This window comes from Procambarus clarkii, chromosome 5 (assembly GCF_040958095.1).
Source record: "Procambarus clarkii isolate CNS0578487 chromosome 5, FALCON_Pclarkii_2.0, whole genome shotgun sequence".
NCBI classification, from domain to species: Eukaryota; Metazoa; Arthropoda; class Malacostraca; order Decapoda; family Cambaridae; genus Procambarus; species Procambarus clarkii.
The window spans coordinates 25,787,254-25,806,617 of record NC_091154.1 but is presented as its reverse complement, the minus strand read 5'-3'; the positions used below and the strand labels follow the sequence as shown (position 1 = coordinate 25,806,617).

The following is a 19,364-nucleotide window of genomic DNA, read 5'->3' as shown; positions in this document are numbered from 1 at the left end:
TAACAGGTGAACTGCCAGAAATTTGGAAGGCGGCAAACATAGTCCCGATATACAAGAAGGGTGATAGACAAACGACACTGAACTACAGGCCAGTGTCCCTAACTTGCATACCATGCAAGCTAATGGAGAAAATTGTGCGAAAAAAGATAGTCGAACATCTGGAGCGAAGGAAATTTGTGTCACAACACCAACATGGTTTCAGGGATGGCAAGTCATGCCTCACAGGAATAATTGAATTCTACGATCAGGCAACAAGAATCAGGCAAGAAAGAGAGGGGTGGGCAGACTGCATATTTTTGGATTGCCAGAAAGCCTTTGACACAGTGCCACACCAGAGACTAGTGCAAAAGCTGGAGATGCAGGCAGGAGTGAAATGGAAGGTACTCCATTGGATATGGGAGTACCTAAGTAACAGAAAGCAGCGAGTCACTGTGAGGGGTGAGGTATCAGATTGGCGAGACGTCACCAGTGGAGTTCCGCAGGGTTCAGTCCGTGGACCCATACTGTTTCTTATATATGTAAATGATCTTCCAGATGGCATAGAATCATTCCTCTCATTATTTGCTGATGATGCAAAAATTATGAGGAGGATTAAGACGGAGGAAGACAGTATGAGACTACAAGATGACCTAGACAGACTGCATGAATGGCCCAACAAATGGCTATTAAAGTTCAACCCCGAGTAAATGTAAGGTAATGAAACTAGGCAGTGGAAACAGGAGGTCAGACACAGGATACAGAATAGGAGATGAAGTCCTTCATGAAACGGACAGAGAGAAGGATCTAGGAGTTGATATCACACCCTGTCACCTGAAGCCCACATCAAAAGAATAACATCTGCGGCGTATGCGAGACTGGCTAACATCAGAACTGCCTTCAGGAACCTGTGTAAGGAATCATTCAGAACCTTGTATACCACATATGTAAGACCAATCCTGGAGTATGCGGCCCCAGCATGGAGCCCGTACCTTGTCAAGCACAAGACGAAGCTGGAAAAAGTTCAGAGATATGCCACTAGGATAGTCCCAGAACTAAGAGGCGTGAGTTACGAAGAAAGGCTGCAAGAAATGCACCTCACGACACTAGAAGACAGAAGAGTAAGGGAGACATGATCACTACCTACAAAATTCTCAGAGGAATTGACAGCGTAGATAAACTGTTTAACACGGGTGGTACTCGAACAAGGGGACACAGGTGGAAACTGAGTACCCAAATGAGCCACAGGGACGTTAGAAAGAACTTTTTCAGTGTCAGAGTAGCTAACAGATGGATTGCATTAGGCAGTGATGTGGTGGAGGCTGACTCCATACACAGTTTCAGATATAGATATGATAGAGCCCAGTAGGCTCAGGAATCTGTACATCAGTTGATTGACAGTTGAGAGGCGGGACCAAAGAGCCAGAGCTCGATCCCCGCAAGCATAATTAGGTGAGTACAATTAGGTAAGTACACACACACACACACACACACACACACACACACACACACACACACACACACACACACACACACACACACACACACACACACACATATCCTGGAGTATGCAGCCCCAGCATGGAGTCCATATCTAGTCAAGGATAAGACTAAACTGGAAAAGGTTCAAAGGTTTGCCACCAGACTAGTACCCGAGCTGAGAGGTATGAGCTACGAGGAGAGACTACGGGAATTAAACCTCACTTCGCTGGAAGACAGAAGAGTTAGGATGGAAATGATCACCACATTCAAGATTCTGAAGGGAATTGATAGGGTAGATAAAGACAGTCTATTTAACACAAGGGGAACACGCACAAGGGGACACAGGTGGAAACTGAGTGCCCAAATGAGCCACAGAGATATTAGAAAGAACTTTTTTAGTGTCAGAGTGGTTGACAAATGGAATGCATTAGGAAGTGATGTGGTGGAGGCTGACTCCATACACAGTTTCAAGTGTAGATATGATAGAGCCCGATAGGCTCAGGAATCTGTACACCTGTTGATTGACAGTTGAGAGGCGGGACCAAAGAGCCAGAGCTCAACCCCCGCAAGCACAAATAGATGAGTACAACTAGGTGAGTACACACCCTGACACTCACCCACTCCCTGACACTGGAACCTCTGGGAATAGGGTGTCCAAGAAGAGCCTGAAGGTTTGGTTCACGAACGCCGACAGAGTAACAAACAAATTAGAGGAAAATAAAGAAAGAGTAAGTGAAAATGATCCAGATTTGTTGGGACAACTCCAACTGCTGACAGTACTACTACTGCTGCTGCTACGGGCACTAAAATTGTTACTGCTGCTGCACAATCTTCCCTACTAACGCTGCTGCTTCTGCTGACGTTACAATTGCTGTTGCATGAATGGTTGTAAGTAATCTCACGTTACTTGCAATAGTGGAAGCGAAAATATATATGATCTTTGATGCAATATTGCCAGGGGGACAGATACCCTCAGAGAAGAGTCAATAAAGAGGATGAGTGACATCACACATGGAAGATATGACATCCGGTGTGTGAGTGACTAGATGACTGCCTAGTAGATGTCGAGGCGGGAGATTACTTTCAGGTAGTCATGCAGCAGCGATTGTAACACCAGCAGAAGCAGCAGCATAAGTAGGGAAGATTGTGCAGCAGTAGTAGCAATTTTAGGGCCCGTAGAAACAGCAGCAGCAGTAGTAGTAGTGTCAGCAGTTGTAGTAGTTCCAACAAATGCTGCAACAATGAAGGAATCCGCAGCAAAAACAGTTGTTGTAGTCCCCGAAGCATCTACACTTGTAGTAGTGTCAATAGTTACAACAGTGTTAGCAGCCGTAGTAGTAGTAGTTGTAGTAGCAGTATCAGCAGCTGAAGTAGTGTCGTTAGTATCAGCAGCTTGAACGAAGTAGTGCAAGTAGAATCAGCAATATTAGTAGGATCAGACGTAGCATCACCAGCATCATTACTAGCAGCAGGAGCAGACGAGGGAGCAGGGGATTGAAGGGGGGCCTGCAGGTGTAGTTAGTGTGGTGGCGCAGCAGTACCAACCACACCAGCAGCAGGAGCTGGAAGGGGGGCCTGCAGGTGTAGTTAGTGTGGTGGCGCAGGATGTGGTGGTATCCGGCCTCCCCCAGTGATCGCCCGCACAACCCCTGCCTCCATTATGACTCCATTATCCACCATTAACCTCGCCTAGCCTAGAATTAAGCTTATGACACTCGCCTTCGGGAACAGAAGAAGGACTCTTTTAGTCTCCGATTTGGCTGTGAGTTGAGAACATGCAGGGAGCGGGAACCCTCCTCCAGGAAGTGATTACTGGAGTTTATGGATCGTAAGTGACGATAGAGTCCTGGTAACACGTCCCGCCTTGCTGCGCTAATTCTTCCAGGTGTGCTCATCCGCGCCTCTGTTCCCGGTGGTCACCTCGTAGGGGGCTAAATTTATGGCTGGAGCCGGTTCTAGGGTCGTGGGTCGTAGCTGGTGGGTGGGTTGGGGGAGGGGATGTTAGATGAGGGGGACCAGTTGCTTGATAATGTCCGTTCTGAGCTCCGGAGGGATTATCCGGAATCCTGTATAGCTGGTGGTGGTGGAGAGCAAGCTCGTGTAACTAGACTTCAAGATCAGACACGTTGGCCGAAGCGTCCTGCTACAGGTCTGATAGCTGGCATCTCTTGTTCAGGATTTTATGTTACTTCTTATATTTTTGAGGTTTTCAAGCATGGCTGCTTGACCCGTTGTCCCATATTTGTTTTGGCAAGAGTCTTGTTGCACACCTGTGGTTAAAGTTCTCCTGTTCCATGGCGCAAATTATAATCCAGAGAAACACTAAAACTTAAACACCACATCCGCTGTTTTCAGTAATGTTTTGTTTGTTTACACTGGGGCGGCAATGTTACAATGTAATCTCAGCCTGGAAAGAAAATTATTTACTAAAGAAGATTAATTTTAAAACAACACAATATTTATGTCACTAAAAACTTTCACATTTTAGGATGTGATTATTTACAAAACATAAATATTATACATTATATAATCTGGGTTAGAGTGTCAGCAAATGACTTAGGACAAGATCACCCTCAGGGGTAGTCTGGTGGACTACCATGACTGTGCCTTATGACTACTCTCAGTGGGGGACTGGTGGCCTTGCACCACTGTGTTATGACCACTCTCAGTGGGGACTGGTGGCCTTGCACCACTGTGTTATGACCACTCTCAGTGGGGGACTGGTGGCCTTGCACCACTGTGTTATGACCACTCTCAGTGGGGACTGGTGGCCTTGCACCACTGTGTTATGACCACTCTCAGTGGGGACTGGTGACATTGCACCACTGTCACTGCTGCTCTCCAGGAGAACTGCCAGCCAGACACGTACGACTTTTGCTCAACATTTTACATAGTAATTTTGAAGCTATGAACCACAACGTCAAAATTAACTTGTGAACGAGTTGTACTCCGGTCAATATATATTTAAACTAAATTAGTATCTTTCTACGTAACAATGAAATTCTGTATTACACTGTAATATCAATGTAATACAGTGCAGTAACCTTGGAAAATATGTGAAAGATATACAGCTCAATTTAATACCACGTTCACCCACGAAAATATGTTGCAAACGTTTGAGCTCGAAAGACTTGTATTATACAAATATTATACTAAACCTGTTATGTATATAAAGTGAAATAAAATATTGTTAAAGCATCTGGGTCATGTTTTATCCTCAAAAGTCTAGTGGGTCAACTTCTTGGATGCCATCACACACCCGTAAGCTAGAACACACGATACTAGACGACTTTGGTTATTCTAATTCTCGGTGGAGAGTTGCAGTTATTTAAGTCAACGCCTCAGAGAGACGGAACCATTAGGTCCTGAAATCCAGATTTTGGTAAGCTGAGTTGCTTGAAATGCTCAAGACGAATCTTAGATGTCTATCCTCGCTATCCGTCCCCAAATCCTCACCTGCACTTGAAGAAATATATCAGGCGAAATAATTCAATAAAAAAATTCAGGGGAATTGACAGGACAGGTAAAGACAGACTATTTAGCACGGGTGGTACACGAACAAGGGTACACAGGTGGTAACTTAATTAGTACCCAAATGAGCCACAGGGACGTTAGAAACTAGTTTTTTTGAGTGTCAGACTAGTTAACAAATGGAATTTATTAGGAAGTGATGTAGTGGAGGCTGACTACTACATTCACAGTTTCAAATGTAGATTTGATAGAGTCTAATAGGCTCGGGAATCTGTATACCAGTTGACTGACAGTTGAGAGGCGGGATCAAAGAGCCGAGGCTCAACCCCCGCAAGCACAACTAAGTGATTGCAGGAGAGTGAGGACGTTGCTCATAATCTCTGTCAAACAGGAAAGTGAGGATGCTCTTCATAATCGCTGCCACAGAAGATAGTGAGGATGCTGCTCATATTCGCTGCCTAACAGAACAGTGAGGATGCTGTTTTTGTTCATTACCTCACAGGATAGTGAAGATGCTTCTCATGTTCACTGTCACAAAGGGCAGTGAGGATGGTGGTAATATTCTCTGCCTCACGGAACAGTAATGATGGAACTCCTGTAATAGGGCCTCACATTACAGTGAATATGCTGCTAAATTCCACCGCCACACAGGTCAATGATAATCCATCTCATATTCACTGCCACACAAGACAGTGAGGATGCCGCTCATATTCACTGTCACAGAGGACAGTGATGATGCCGCTCATATTCACTGTCACAGAGGACAGTGATGATGCCGCTCATATTCACTGCCACAGAGGACAGTGAGGATGCCGCTCATATTCACTGCCACACAAGACAGTGAGGATGCCGCTCATATTCACTGTCACAGAGGACAGTGATGATGCCGCTCATATTCACTGCCACAGAGGACAGTGATGATGCCGCTCATATTCACTGTCACAGAGGACAGTGATGATGCCGCTCATATTCACTGCCACTTAGGACTGTGAGGATGCTCTTATTGTTCACTGCCTCAATGTGCAGTGAGAACGCAGCTCGTCTTTACTGCCTCACAAGACACTAAAGAGGTTTTTCTTGTTCACTGCCTCACAGGTGAGTGAGGATGCTGCTCTTGTTCACTGCCTCACAGGAGAGTGAGGATGCTGCTCATGTTCACTGCCTCACAGGAGAGTGAGGATGCTACTCATGTTCACTGCCTCACAGGAGAGTGAGGATGCTGCTCTTGTTCACTGCCTCACAGGAGAGTGAGGATGCTGCTCTTGTTCACTGCCTCACAGGTGAGTGAGGATGCTGCTCTTGTTCACTGCCTCACAGGTGAGTGAGGATGCTGCTCTTGTTCACTGCCTCACAGGTGAGTGAGGATGCTGCTCTTGTTCACTGCCTCACAGGTGAGTGAGGATGCTGCTCTTGTTCACTGCCTCACAGGTGAGTGAGGATGCTGCTCATGTTCACTGCCTCACAGGAGAGTGAGGATGCTGCTCATGTTCACTGCCTCACAGGAGAGTGAGGATGCTACTCATGTTCACTGCCTCACAGGAGAGTGAGGATGCTACTCATGTTCACTGCCTCACAGGAGAGTGAGGATGCTGCTCTTGTTCACTGCCTCACAAGAGAGTGAGGATGCTGCTCTTGTTCACTGCCTCACAGGTGAGTGAGGATGCTGCTCTTGTTCACTGCCTCACAGGTGAGTGAGGATGCTGCTCTTGTTCACTGCCTCACAGGTGAGTGAGGATGCTGCTCTTGTTCACTGCCTCACAGGAGAGTGAGGATGCTGCTCTTGTTCACTGCCTCACAGGAGAGTGAGGATGCTGCTCTTCTTCACTGCCTCACAGGAGAGTGAGGATGCTGCTCTTCTTCACTGCCTCACAGGAGAGTGAGGATGCTGCTCTTGTTCACTGCCTCACAGGAGAGTGAGGATGCTGCTCTTGTTCACTGCCTCACAGGAGAGTGAGGATGCTGCTCTTGTTCACTGCCTCACAGGTGAGTGAGGATGCTGCTCATGTTCACTGCCACAGAGGACAGACCAGGTGGCAACAAGTACTGTGTAGTGAAAAATAGTACTCGAGAAAATCAGCAAATGTTGGCGAGTTAAGAGGTGAAGTACTGTGGCTCCTGTTGCTTCACCTGCTGGCACAACCACTCCCGTTGCTTCACCTGCTGGCACTATACCACTCCTGTTGCTTCACCTGCCGGCACAACCACTCCCGTTGCTTCACCTGCTGGCACTATACCACTCCTGTTGCTTCACCTGCTGGCACAACCACTCCCGTTGCTTCACCTGCTGGCACTATACCACTCCTGTTGCTTCACCTGCTGGCACTATACTGCTCCTGTTGCTTCACCTGCTGGCACTATACCACTCCTGTTGCTTCACCTGCTGGCACTGCCGCTCCTGTTGCTTCACCTGCTGGTACTATACCACTTCTGTTGCTTCACCTGCTGGCACTATACCACTTCTGTTGCTTCACCTGCTGGTACTATACCACTTCTGTTGCTTCACCTGCTGGTACTATACCACTTCTGTTGCATCACCTGCCGGTACTATACCACTTCTGTTGTTTCACCTGCTGGCACTATATCACTTCTGTTGCTTCACCTGCTGGCACTATACCACTTCTGTTGCTTCACCTGCTGGCACTATACCACTTCTGTTGCTTCACCTGCTGGCACTATACCACTTCTGTTGCTTCACCTGCTGGCACTACCTCTCCTGTTGCTTCACCTGCTGGCACTATACCACTTCTGTTGCTTCACCTGCTGGCACTATACCACTTCTGTTGCTTCACCTGCTGGCACTACCTCTCCTGTTGCTTCACCTGCTGGCACTATACCACTTCTGTTGCTTCACCTGCTGGCACTATACCACTTCTGTTGCTTCACCTGCTGGCACTATACCACTTCTGTTGCTTCACCTGCTGGTACTATACCACTTCTGTTGCTTCACCTGCTGGTACTATACCACTTCTGTTGCTTCACCTGCTGGCACTATACCACTTCTGTTGCTTCACCTGCTGGTACTATACCACTTCTGTTGCTTCACCTGCTGGTACTATACCACTTCTGTTGCTTCACCTGCTGGTACTATACCACTTCTGTTGCTTCACCTGCTGGTACTATACCACTTCTGTTGCTTCACCTGCTGGCACTATACCACTTCTGTTGCTTCACCTGCTGGCACTATACCACTTATGTTGCTTCACCTGCTGGCACTATACCACTTCTGTTGCTTCACCTGCTGGCACTACCGCTCCTGTTGCTTCACCTGCTGGCACTATACCACTTCTGTTGCTTCACCTGCTGGTACAATACCACTTCTGTTGCTTCACCTGCTGGCACTATACCACTTCTGTTGCTTCACCTGCTGGTACTATACCACTTCTGTTGCTTCACCTGCTGGTACTATACCACTTCTGTTGCATCACCTGCTGGCACTATACCACTTCTGTTGCTTCACCTGCTGGTACTATACCACTTCTGTTGCTTCACCTGCTGGCACTATACCACTTCTGTTGCTTCACCTGCTGGTACTATACCACTTCTGTTGCTTCACCTGCTGGTACTATACCACTTCTGTTGCTTCACCTGCTGGCACTACCGCTCCTGTTGCTTCACCTGCTGGCACAACCGCTGCTGTTGCCCCTTGTACTGCATGCGTGCTGCTGCCTGCTGCCTGCTGCCTGCTGCTGCCTGCTGCTGCTGCTGCTGCTAAAGGTCTTGAGGTTAATGCTGCTCTTGTTGAACAAATAACAAATGACCCTTGACCTGACCTTGTTCCGGGACCAAGGGGACCCGAGTGGTAATAGCGGCTCCTGCAGAAAGTGGGCGGTAATTCCTTTTTAATTGTCTCAAATGTAGTGATCCAGTTTAATCAGGATCCGCTACTTTTGTTCTAAACAAAAGCCCACACGCTATCATCCTCACGCGCGGCTGTTATTTCTCTGATGAAGGAACGCCCTCACGTGTTATTACCTGGCTTAGAAGTTCTCAAATTTGGGTGGAAAACGAGAACAGGTTGTGTGGTGAGGGTTGTGAGTGGTGAGGGTGTGTGAGTGTTCCCCCACACACTGTGCAATGAGTGTGTGAAGGAGGCTACTTTACTCGGGCTACACATCCACCGTCGATTTATTTCAATGTGTAGTAAGGAATCATTATTTTAATTATGAAGCTCAATACCGGAAGGTGATATTATTTGTAAGAAAACTTTGGAAACTCGGTGTAAAAGTTGAGATTGTGCGTGTGTGTGTGTGAGTGTGTGTGTGAGTGTGTGAGTGTGTGTGTGAGTGTGTGTGTGTGTGTGTGTGTGTGTGTGTGTGTGTGTGTGTGAGTGTGTGTGTGAGTGTGTGAGTGTGTGTGTGTGTGTGTGTGTGAGTGTGTGTGTGAGTGTGTGAGTGTGTGTGTGAGTGTGTGTGTGTGTGTGTGTGTGTGTGTGTGTGTGTGTGTGTGTGTGTGTGTGTGTGTGTGTGTGTGTGTGTGTGTGTGTGTGTGTGTGTGTGTCTACTCACCTATTTGTGCTTGCAGGATCGAGCATTGTCTCTTAGATCCCGCCTTTCCAGCCATCGGTTGTTTACAGCAATGACTCATGTCCCATTTCCCTATTATACCTGGTTTTAAAATTATGAATAGAGTTTGCTTAAACAACCTGTTCCCCAAGTGCATTCCATTTTTCCACTACTCTCACGCTAAAAGAAAACTTCCTAACATCTCTGTGACTCATCTGAGTTTCCAGTTTCCACCCATGTCCCCTCGTTCTGTTACTATTACTTGTGAACATTTCATCTAATTCCACTTTGTCAATTCCCCTGAGTATTTTATATGCCCCTATCATATCTCCTCTCTTCCTTCTTTTCTCTAGTGCCGTAAGGTTCAGTTCCTTCAGTCGCTCTTCATATCCCATCCCTCGTAACTCTGGGACAAACCTTGTCGCAAACCTCTGAACCTTCTCCAGTTTCCTTATGTGTTTCTTCAGGTGGGGGACTCCATGATGGCGCCCCCACCACACCAAAGGATGGTGTGTGTGTGTGTGTATTCACCTACTTGTACTCACCTATTTGTGCCTGCAGGATCGAGCTCTAGCTCTTGGACCTCGCTTTTCTAGCCGTTGGTTGTCTAATGCAATTTTTCTCCTATCTTGAGGTTATCTTGAGAGGATTTCGGGGCTTAGCGTCCCCGTGGCCCGGTCCTTGACCAGGCCTCCTTTTTGTTACACACACACAGGAAGCAGCCCGTAGCAGCTGTCTGACTCCCAGGTACCTATTTACTGCTAGGTAACAGGGGGATCAGGGTTAAAGAAATTTTTTGACCATTTGTCTCCGCCTCCACCGGGGATCGAACCCGGAACCTCAGGACTACGAATCCGAAGCGGTATCCACTCAGCTGTCAGGCGCCGATCTTTATCTCCTGGCCTATCGCCGATCTCCTGACCTATTTCTTTATCATACCAGCTTTTAAATGGAGTTAACCTCTAACACTTGCTTCTTTAGGCCATTCTATTTACTCACGACCCGCACGGTAAAAGGAAACTTCGTAATATCTCTATGACACATTTGTCTCAAGGTTCCATCCGTGTCCTCCTCTTCTGTTGTTATTCATTATAAGCATTTCCTCTGTTTACACCTTGTCAATCCCTCCAAGTATTAAATATGTCTGTATCATGTCCCCTCCCCCCTTCTCCCTCCTCCTTTCTAACGTCGTCAGGTTCAGTTCCTTCAGTCTGTCTTCGTACCTCATCCCTCGCAGCTCTGGGACGAGTCTCGTTGAAAACCTCTGCACCTTTTCGAGCTTCCTTATGTGTTTTTTGTGATGGAGCTCCACGATACACAGCCAACACGACTCACACTTTGTGGATTGTGTACTGGCTGGGGGGGGGGAGGGTAAGATCAACAAATGAGCGTGAAGGGGTGCGACAAGGTGTGCTTTGAGCATCACCAGTGAACGAGTAACGAGTTCCACCTCGTTAGTGGATAGATCTGCTTACATTCATTGTGATCGTTTTGTTGTTTGTTTGAGCAGCACTTGTATTGTTAGTGACTGACGGAGCTGATGGAGGCGAGAGATTTTGTTTATCTTTGTTGTAAACATTGTGTTTACCAAACGTACGTCCAGGTATATCAAGCATGACTGTTGGTAGGATCATCTAGTGTTCTGGAGAATCATCACAAGACGTCAAGAGTGGACTGTGTCAAGACTATTTGCTTTGGTGTGTTTATCATCCATATTATTATGCCAAGGACATATCATATGTGTTGTAAAATTGAAAGATATCTTATGAGTGAATTTAATGATTTGATTGTATCAGATTCTGAGGAATGTCAAAGAAGATAACCTGGATGATTCTTATCATGTGCCAACAGACTACAACTGTACACATGTTTATATAAATACTAATATTGATAAGTGATTGTAACAAACAATTACATATTTTATTTAACAGGAGCCTACCTTGATATTTGAAGATGCGCATATGTATGTAGAAATGAAATACAATATTAGTCACATTTTACGAAGGTGAGGCTGCAGTAGCTCATCGAGGGGTTGTATTGAGGACCTCGCCAAATGTATAATTTTTGTTGTATTTCTTTGCTTATTAAATATAAGTTTAAAAGCTTTTCCTCTTGCCTCTGTGAAATTTCTTGTGTGGGAGACGGATATTGACCGGCCAACTAGTAATATGATATTATAACGATCTTGAGTGGGAACAGAAGATGGAATAAGAATTGAAAAAGAGGACGCCTGATCAAGGAAGAGGATCCATCTGTAAGCTCAGTGATGGATAGGAGGTCATGAGTGAAGGTATGTGATGGCTTGAGCTCACAACATATCTTTAGAGGTGAGGTTCCTACTCGTGTATGTGGCACCTGCCTCATAGAACTCTAGACGTGGTCGGCTGATTTCCACCAGCAGGGGTTTGCTGACACGAGGTGTGTCAGCGGTGGTTGCAGCTCTCGTGCTGGTTGCATGTTACCATTTGTCTTAGTTACTACCACCAACGTAGTACCGTAACACCTATTTTATTAACACTTATAATCCCTGTATTCCTAGAACTACAATGATCTTTCTTTCGTTTTCTCTTAAAGTAAATCTTTCTTGCGTTTACAGTAAAATTACGACCCACGTGTGTAGCCCATCGTTTATTAGGTCATCAATGTAACTCCGGCCTTTTCTCGAAACGAAAATAATTTACGATTTCTCCGAAGTTGAAAACTGGTCGGTCTCTACTCTCATCCTCACACCCTCTCGGCTCTCTGCAGTTCTCCTTCAGAGACTGGTCTATCATCCTATATCTTAGAATCCTCTGATTTTCCTCTTATGCTCTATCTCGAAGGATTAATCTGCCCTCTCGAGTACTGTCCTCTAAGTTTCTAATTTATCTTTCTACGCGGAGGTCGGTTCTTCCCTCTCACCACTTTATCAAAGGCTTAAAATTGCGTCATTTGTTCCCTCTTGTTTTATCTCCACTCTAACCCACTCCACCTGCGAGTTCCACTGGTGGAGGTTCTTTACCAAACCATGAAACGAGGCCTTGTTTTTATCGAGAGGTTCTCCATTACTCACAAAGGTATACATGTCCCCGACACCCTCACCTGTCACTACACACACCTGCAGCAACAGTCACCTCAGCTCTCCTCAACACCACCAACACCACTCCTAACCGATATTCGACACGAATTCTGCCTCAAACAACATAATTCAGTTTGATGGTCGCCACATTTTCGACCCCAGCAAACTCTAACTCCAAAGTGCTTTTCAGTTTGCTACATCTTCATCAGAGTACATAAATGATTTTTGTTTCGTAGATTTATCTGAATTTGTCCATTGTGCCACATTATGTATGTCTCGGAACGAGTTTACAGTTGCTTACTCTACACTTAGAAGCTTATAACGAAGTAACTTGTTTGCCACTAATTCAGATACCCGACAGACCAAACAAATTAACAGGTGGTCGAGTTTACCCAGTTTTCTGACCTGGTGCTTCCTTCACCAGACCTGTCAACAATGACCTCAGGCTCAGTCCCACACGAATACTGACCAGCCAGCTCACTTCTGGCTGGCTAGGCAGGTGGACACCACTTGCTGGACGTATTTCAGCCAGCAAGTGCGCCTCCACACACCCAGCACACAGGACTGTACCCCAGGAATCGTTCGCCCAGGGCCTCTTTTTCCCGCTATAACTACGATTCCAGGGACTCAATGCTTGGCGGCGGCTCTTTTCCCCGGATCGATCTAGCTTACACTTACACTAGTGACCAGAGACATTGTATCTCTGCTGACGTCACCCGGACGGTCGTCCTCGACGTCACAACACCTGCCTACTTCTAGCTAATATATGTTTACTTGAGACTACTGCGTCTATGACCTGACTGTTTTCAGATTTTTCTAAAGTTGTCATTAATTATCAAACATCATAATATGGCAACACTGGAAACAAAGAAATTGTTACGTACCTTAAAAATTAGTGGATTTCTGTTCTTTGATGAACGACACCTGAAATGGCACGAAAACTAATTATTTATATTATTTTTGTAACTTTCTATACATTAAAATCCTCATATATCACATGAATAATAATCCACATGTACAAGCTGCGCAGGTAAATGTGACGCTTGATCATCGAGGTGTTCCTTACCTTTGCTTGAAGGACGACTTGTCTTGATGGAGGAGGGCGCTGGAGTAGCTGGTCTAGTGAGGCGAGGCAGGGGCCAGGGGTTGACAACACTGCTTGCAAGACGCTCCCATACACAAGTTTAGCAAGACGAAGTAATATTTCAGCACATGATGAGAAACACAAAAGAATTAGAGGCGCCGAGACGTATGCAGTTGTACAACAGCAGTTAAGGCGTGTGTGCGTCTAATGTTTCGTGTAAAACACTAAACTATCGCGAGTCAACACTTGGCCACGTCCAGCAGCAGTTGTCTGCCCTGGTGTCTGCCTCACTACCCACCGACCTGCACCAGGCGCTTCACAGCTCACACTAAGCACAGCAAGAGTACTTGAAGAACCCGCATCCATTATACAACACAAATAATTTCACGTCAACAACCTAGTCACAACACACAAGCAGTCTGACAATATTACAATATCCAGTCACTTGAACTCTCTATAACTGAAAACTTATATCACTTTATTTTCCAGAAGTAATGTTTAAATTCCTCATGAAGCTTTCTCATGTTTACGTCATATTTACTATAGTCTGTCCGGCTCCCACCATACACAACACTATAGTCCGTCCGGCTCCCACCATACACAACACTATAGTCCGTCCGGCTCCCACCATACACAACACTATAGTCCGTCCGGCTCCCACCATACACAACACTAGTCCGTCCGGCTCCCACCATACACAACACTATAGTCCGTCCGGCTCCCACCATACACAACACTATAGTCCGTCCGGCTCCCACCATACACAACAATATAGTCCGTCCGGCTCCCACCATACACAACACTAGTCCGTCCGGCTCCCACCATACACAACACTATAGTCCGTCCGGCTCCCACCATACACAACACTAGTCCGTCCGGCTCCCACCATACACAACACTATAGTCCGTCCGGCTCCCACCATACACAACAATATAGTCCGTCCGGCTCCCACCATACACAACACTAGTCCGTCCGGCTCCCACCATACACAACACTATAGTCCGTCCGGCTCCCACCATACACAACACAATAGTCTGTCCGGCTCCCACCATACACAACACTAGTCCGTCCGGCTCCCACCATACACAACACAATAGTCTGTCCGGCTCCCACCATACACAACACTATAGTCCGTCCAGCTCCCACCATACACAACACTATAGTCCGTCCGGCTCCCACCATACACAACACAATAGTCTGTCCGGCTCCCACCATACACAACACTAGTCCGTCCGGCTCCCACCATACACAACACAATAGTCTGTCCGGCTCCCACCATACACAACACTATAGTCCGTCCAGCTCCCACCATACACAACACAATAGTCTGTCCGGCTCCCACCATACACAACACTATAGTCCGTCCAGCTCCCACCATACACAACACTAGTCCGTCCGGCTCCCACCATACACAACACTATAGTCCGTCCGGCTCCCACCATACACAACAATATAGTCCGTCCGGCTCCCACCATACACAACACTATAGTCCGTCCGGCTCCCACCATACACAACACTAGAGTCCGTCCGGCTCCCACCATACACAACACTATAGTCCGTCCGGCTCCCACCATACACAACACTATACTAAACTGACCCACGGAAGAGAAGGGTTCAGAAGAGCTTTCTTTCCAGTTTCGAATGAACCTGCTCGAAGCCAGGTGTTTCATTACAGTTCAACTTAAAGGCCAGCCCGTCCTCGCACACATAGATCCAAGCTCGTTAATCCAGCCGCCAAAGCCACTGTTTATGAACGAAAAGTTGTTTAAACACGACTCACAACTGATGACGTCCGAACACTTCCGGAATAAATGCTTCGCTCACGTCCTCTGTTCGAACCAAAATTCTATAAATGCTTCACCCACGTACTTCAATTACAAATAATCGTCAACAGAACCTAAACACCTAACCTACCTAACCTAACTTACCTAACCTAACCTAACCTAACCTAACCTAACCTAACCTACGCCTAACTATACGTAGAATTTTTATGTATAATAATATTAATGTATATATGAGAACAAACCAATTTTTAATATTGTTAAATTGTCTTAATATTTTAATATTGTTTTAATAATGTTAAAATCGATGAATGCGTCTGGGGAGGACGGCCGCTGCTTTAACCAGCCTAGTGTGAGGACGGGTTGATGGCATACAAAGAGTTAAAAAAAAAGTTGATATATGCGTTGTGAACCCGACGGCCCTTTGTTTTGATGATGAGCTGTGAAAACATTGCCCAAACGCTTCGTTCACTTCCTTTGTTCAAAGCGCACGTCTCTAAACGTCTCGTTCTCCCGATCAAGGACCAAAGACTCGTTAATCGCCACTGTTTATGAGCGCAAAAACTATTTAAACATGATTATATAATAACATAATTTTATAGTTGAGAAACTGCCGATTTTAAGCACACATGAGGTTACACTTGCTGAACGTACTTATGAGGACAAGCTTATGATGAGGACGGGCTTATGAGGACGTGCTTATGGGGACGTTTTTTACGAGGATGTGCTTATGAGGTGTTAATGAGGACGTGCTTATAATGTAATAACTCGACCGCGCACCCCGCTACTACCACTGAAATACCCTTACAATCTCCTCTCCTTCTATGGTAATAACGGATGCTATATCGATCATGTAAGATGTTAACACTCGGGCCGTCATACGAGGACGTAAACCAGTAGACAGAGGAGAGAGAGGGAGAGATAGTGAGGGAGAGTGAGGCAGAGCGAGGACGAGAGAAAGGGAGGGGGAACGAGAGCAAGTGAGGGCGAGGGAGAGTGAGATAGAAAGATAGATATATTCGTAGTCACAGCCATCGTATGAGTTACCGAGTGACGCTGCCACCACCCTGAGTTACCGGACAGGGGACCGGAGTGAGGTTCGTAGGTCTTGCAGATGGAATAACCTACCAGGAGAGGTGTAGGGGACAATTGAACGGTACAAGGATCCTGGCCTGACACTCGAATAATCCTGACCACTTGGGAACTATAGTGTACACAAGAATAAGGCGGGACACACCCAATACTAACACCTCAACAAGGGACGGACGGGGGGAGGAGTACTGGATAATTACGGACACTAGGTCACTAGGGTAAAGGGACGGTAGGCCCAATATCACTAAGACAAGGAACCATTAATACACATTTAATAACACTTGACAATATATGACTTTATTTGAAATAATTAAATAGGCACTTCAATAACTGTTTCCTACCAGAGGCAAAGAGTACTGAATGAGATTCTTTACTTCAAGAGAGCCGTACTTACTCGTATGATGTTCCACAGTTCTGGAGATGTTCCCTCCCTGAGTCCACTCACACCGTCCTACTGGGCTGCACCCACTCTACTGTTCCTCTTCCCTGATCTCCTGCTCCCCAGCTGAACATGAGGGTTTTCATTTAATGTGGAGGAGCTCATCCCTGTAGATTATCATGACGGCATCAACTCTGACCTCCTCGTGACTCGGTGACCGTTGACCTGTCCCCATGGTTAACTTGTACAGAGGTGTAACTTTTTCCATTGTCTGCTGCCGCCTGACTGGCGCCGCGCCTGTGGCTTGTTCATGCTGTTATGATATTCATGTTGTACTACTATGTACTGTTCTCTTGTTACAATGAGGAGGTGTTAATGAGGACGTGCTTATGGGGAGGTGTTAATGAGGACGTGCTTATGAGGAGGTGTTAATGAGGACGTGCTTATGAGGAGGTGTTAATGAGGACGTGCTTATGGGGAGGTGTTAATGAGGACGTGCTTATGAAGAGGTGTTAATGAGGACGTGCTTATGAAGAGGTGTTAATGAGGACGTGCTTATGGGGGACGTGCTTATGAGGACGTGCTTATGAGAACGTGTTTATGAGGAGGTGTTAATGAGGACGTGCTTATGGGGAGGTGTTAATGAGGACGTGCTTATGAGGAGGTGTTAATGAGGACGTGCTTATGGGGAGGTGTTAATGATGACGTGCTTATGAGGAGGTGTTAATGAGGACGTGCTTATGAGGAGGTGTTAATGAGGACGTGCTTATGGGGAGGTGTTAATGAGGACGTGGTTATGAAGAGGTGTTAATGAGGACGTGCTTATGAAGAGGTGTTAATGAGGACGTGCTTATGGGGGACGTGCTTATGAGGACGTGCTTATGAGAACGTGTTTATGAGGAGGTGTTAATGAGGACGTGCTTATGGGGAGGTGTTAATGAGGACGTGCTTATGAGGAGGTGTTAATGAGGACGTGCTTATGGGGAGGTGTTAATGAGGACGTGCTTATGAGGAGGTGTTAATGAGGACGTGCTTATGGGGAGGTGTTAATGAGGACGTGCTTATGGGGTCGTGCTTATGAGGACGTGCTTATGGGAACGTGGTTTTGAGGACGTGTTTATGAGGACGTGCTTAAGAGGACGTGCTTATGAGGACGGGCTTATGAGGACGTGCTTAAGAGGACGTGCTTATGAGGACGGGCTTAAGAGGACGGGCTTATGAGGACGTGCTTAAGAGGACGGGCTTATGAGGACGTGCTTCATCAATTTTAACATACTGTGGATTAAAAATTGGTTTGTTCTCACACATAAATTAATATTATTATACATAAAAATTCTATGTATAGTTTCGCGTAGGTTAAGTTAGGTTAGGTTAGGTGTTTAGCTTCTGTTAGCTATTATTTGTATTCGAAGTACGAGGGTGAAGAATTTATAAAATTGAGGTTCGAACAGAGGACGTGAGCGAAGCACTTGTTCCGGAAGTGTTCGTTCATCATCAGTTGTGAGTCGTGTTTAAACCACTTTAACATTCACAATCAGTGGGTTTGGCGGCTGGATTAACGAGCTTTGATCTTTGTTTGCGAGGACGGGCTGGCTTTTTAGCTGAACTGTAATGAAACACCTGGCTTCGAGCAGGTTCATTCGAAACTGGAAAGAAAGCTCTTCTGAACCCTTCTCTTCCGTGGGTCAGTTTAGTATAGTGTTGTGTATGGTGGGAGCCGGACGGACTATAGTGTTGTGTATGGTGGGAGCCGGACGGACTCTAGTGTTGTGTATGGTGGGAGCCGGACGGACTATAGTGTTGTGTATGGTGGGAGCCGGACGGACTATATTGTTGTGTATGGTGGGAGCCGGACGGACTATAGTGTTGTGTATGGTGGGAGCCGGACGGACTAGTGTTGTGTATGGTGGGAGCCGGACGGACTATAGTGTTGTGTATGGTGGGAGCCGGACGGACTAGTGTTGTGTATGGTGGGAGCCGGACGGACTATAGTGTTGTGTATGGTGGGAGCCGGACGGACTATAGTGTTGTGTATGGTGGGAGCCGGACGGACTATAGTGTTGTGTATGGTGGGAGCCGGACGGACTATAGTGTTGCCTATGGTGGGAGCCGGACGGACTATAGTGTTGTGTATGGTGGGAGCCGGACAGACTATAGTAAATATGACGTAAACATGAGAAAGCTTCATGAGGAATTTAAACATTACTTCTGGAAAATAAAGTGATATAAGTTTTCAGTTATAGAGAGTTCAAGTGACTGGATATTGTAATATTGTCAGACTGCTTGTGTGTTGTGACTAGGTTGTTGACGTGAAATTATTTGTGTTGTATAATGGATGCGGGTTCTTCAAGTACTCTTGCTGTGCTTAGTGTGAGCTGTGAAGCGCCTGGTGCAGGTCGGTGGGTAGTGAGGCAGACACCAGGGCAGACAACTGCTGCTGGACGTGGCCAAGTGTTGACTCGCGATAGTTTAGTGTTTTACACGAAACATTAGACGCACACACGCCTTAACTGCTGTTGTACAACTGCATACGTCTCGG

The 19,364-nt window shown here is 46.3% G+C and overlaps 1 protein-coding gene across 1 annotated transcript in view; it reads right to left on the bottom strand.

Moving 5' to 3' along the window:
- Positions 1 to 2,512: 2,512 nt before the first annotated feature.
- The window catches only part of LOC123765927 (spore coat protein SP96-like), a 65,817-nt gene continuing 48,965 nt past the window's right edge, over positions 2,513 to 19,364 (bottom strand). Inside the window, exon 2 of the mRNA XM_069303146.1 lies at positions 2,513 to 2,850. Coding sequence (XP_069159247.1) covers positions 2,513 to 2,850 — 338 coding nt within the window. The remainder of the gene's footprint in view (positions 2,851 to 19,364) is intronic.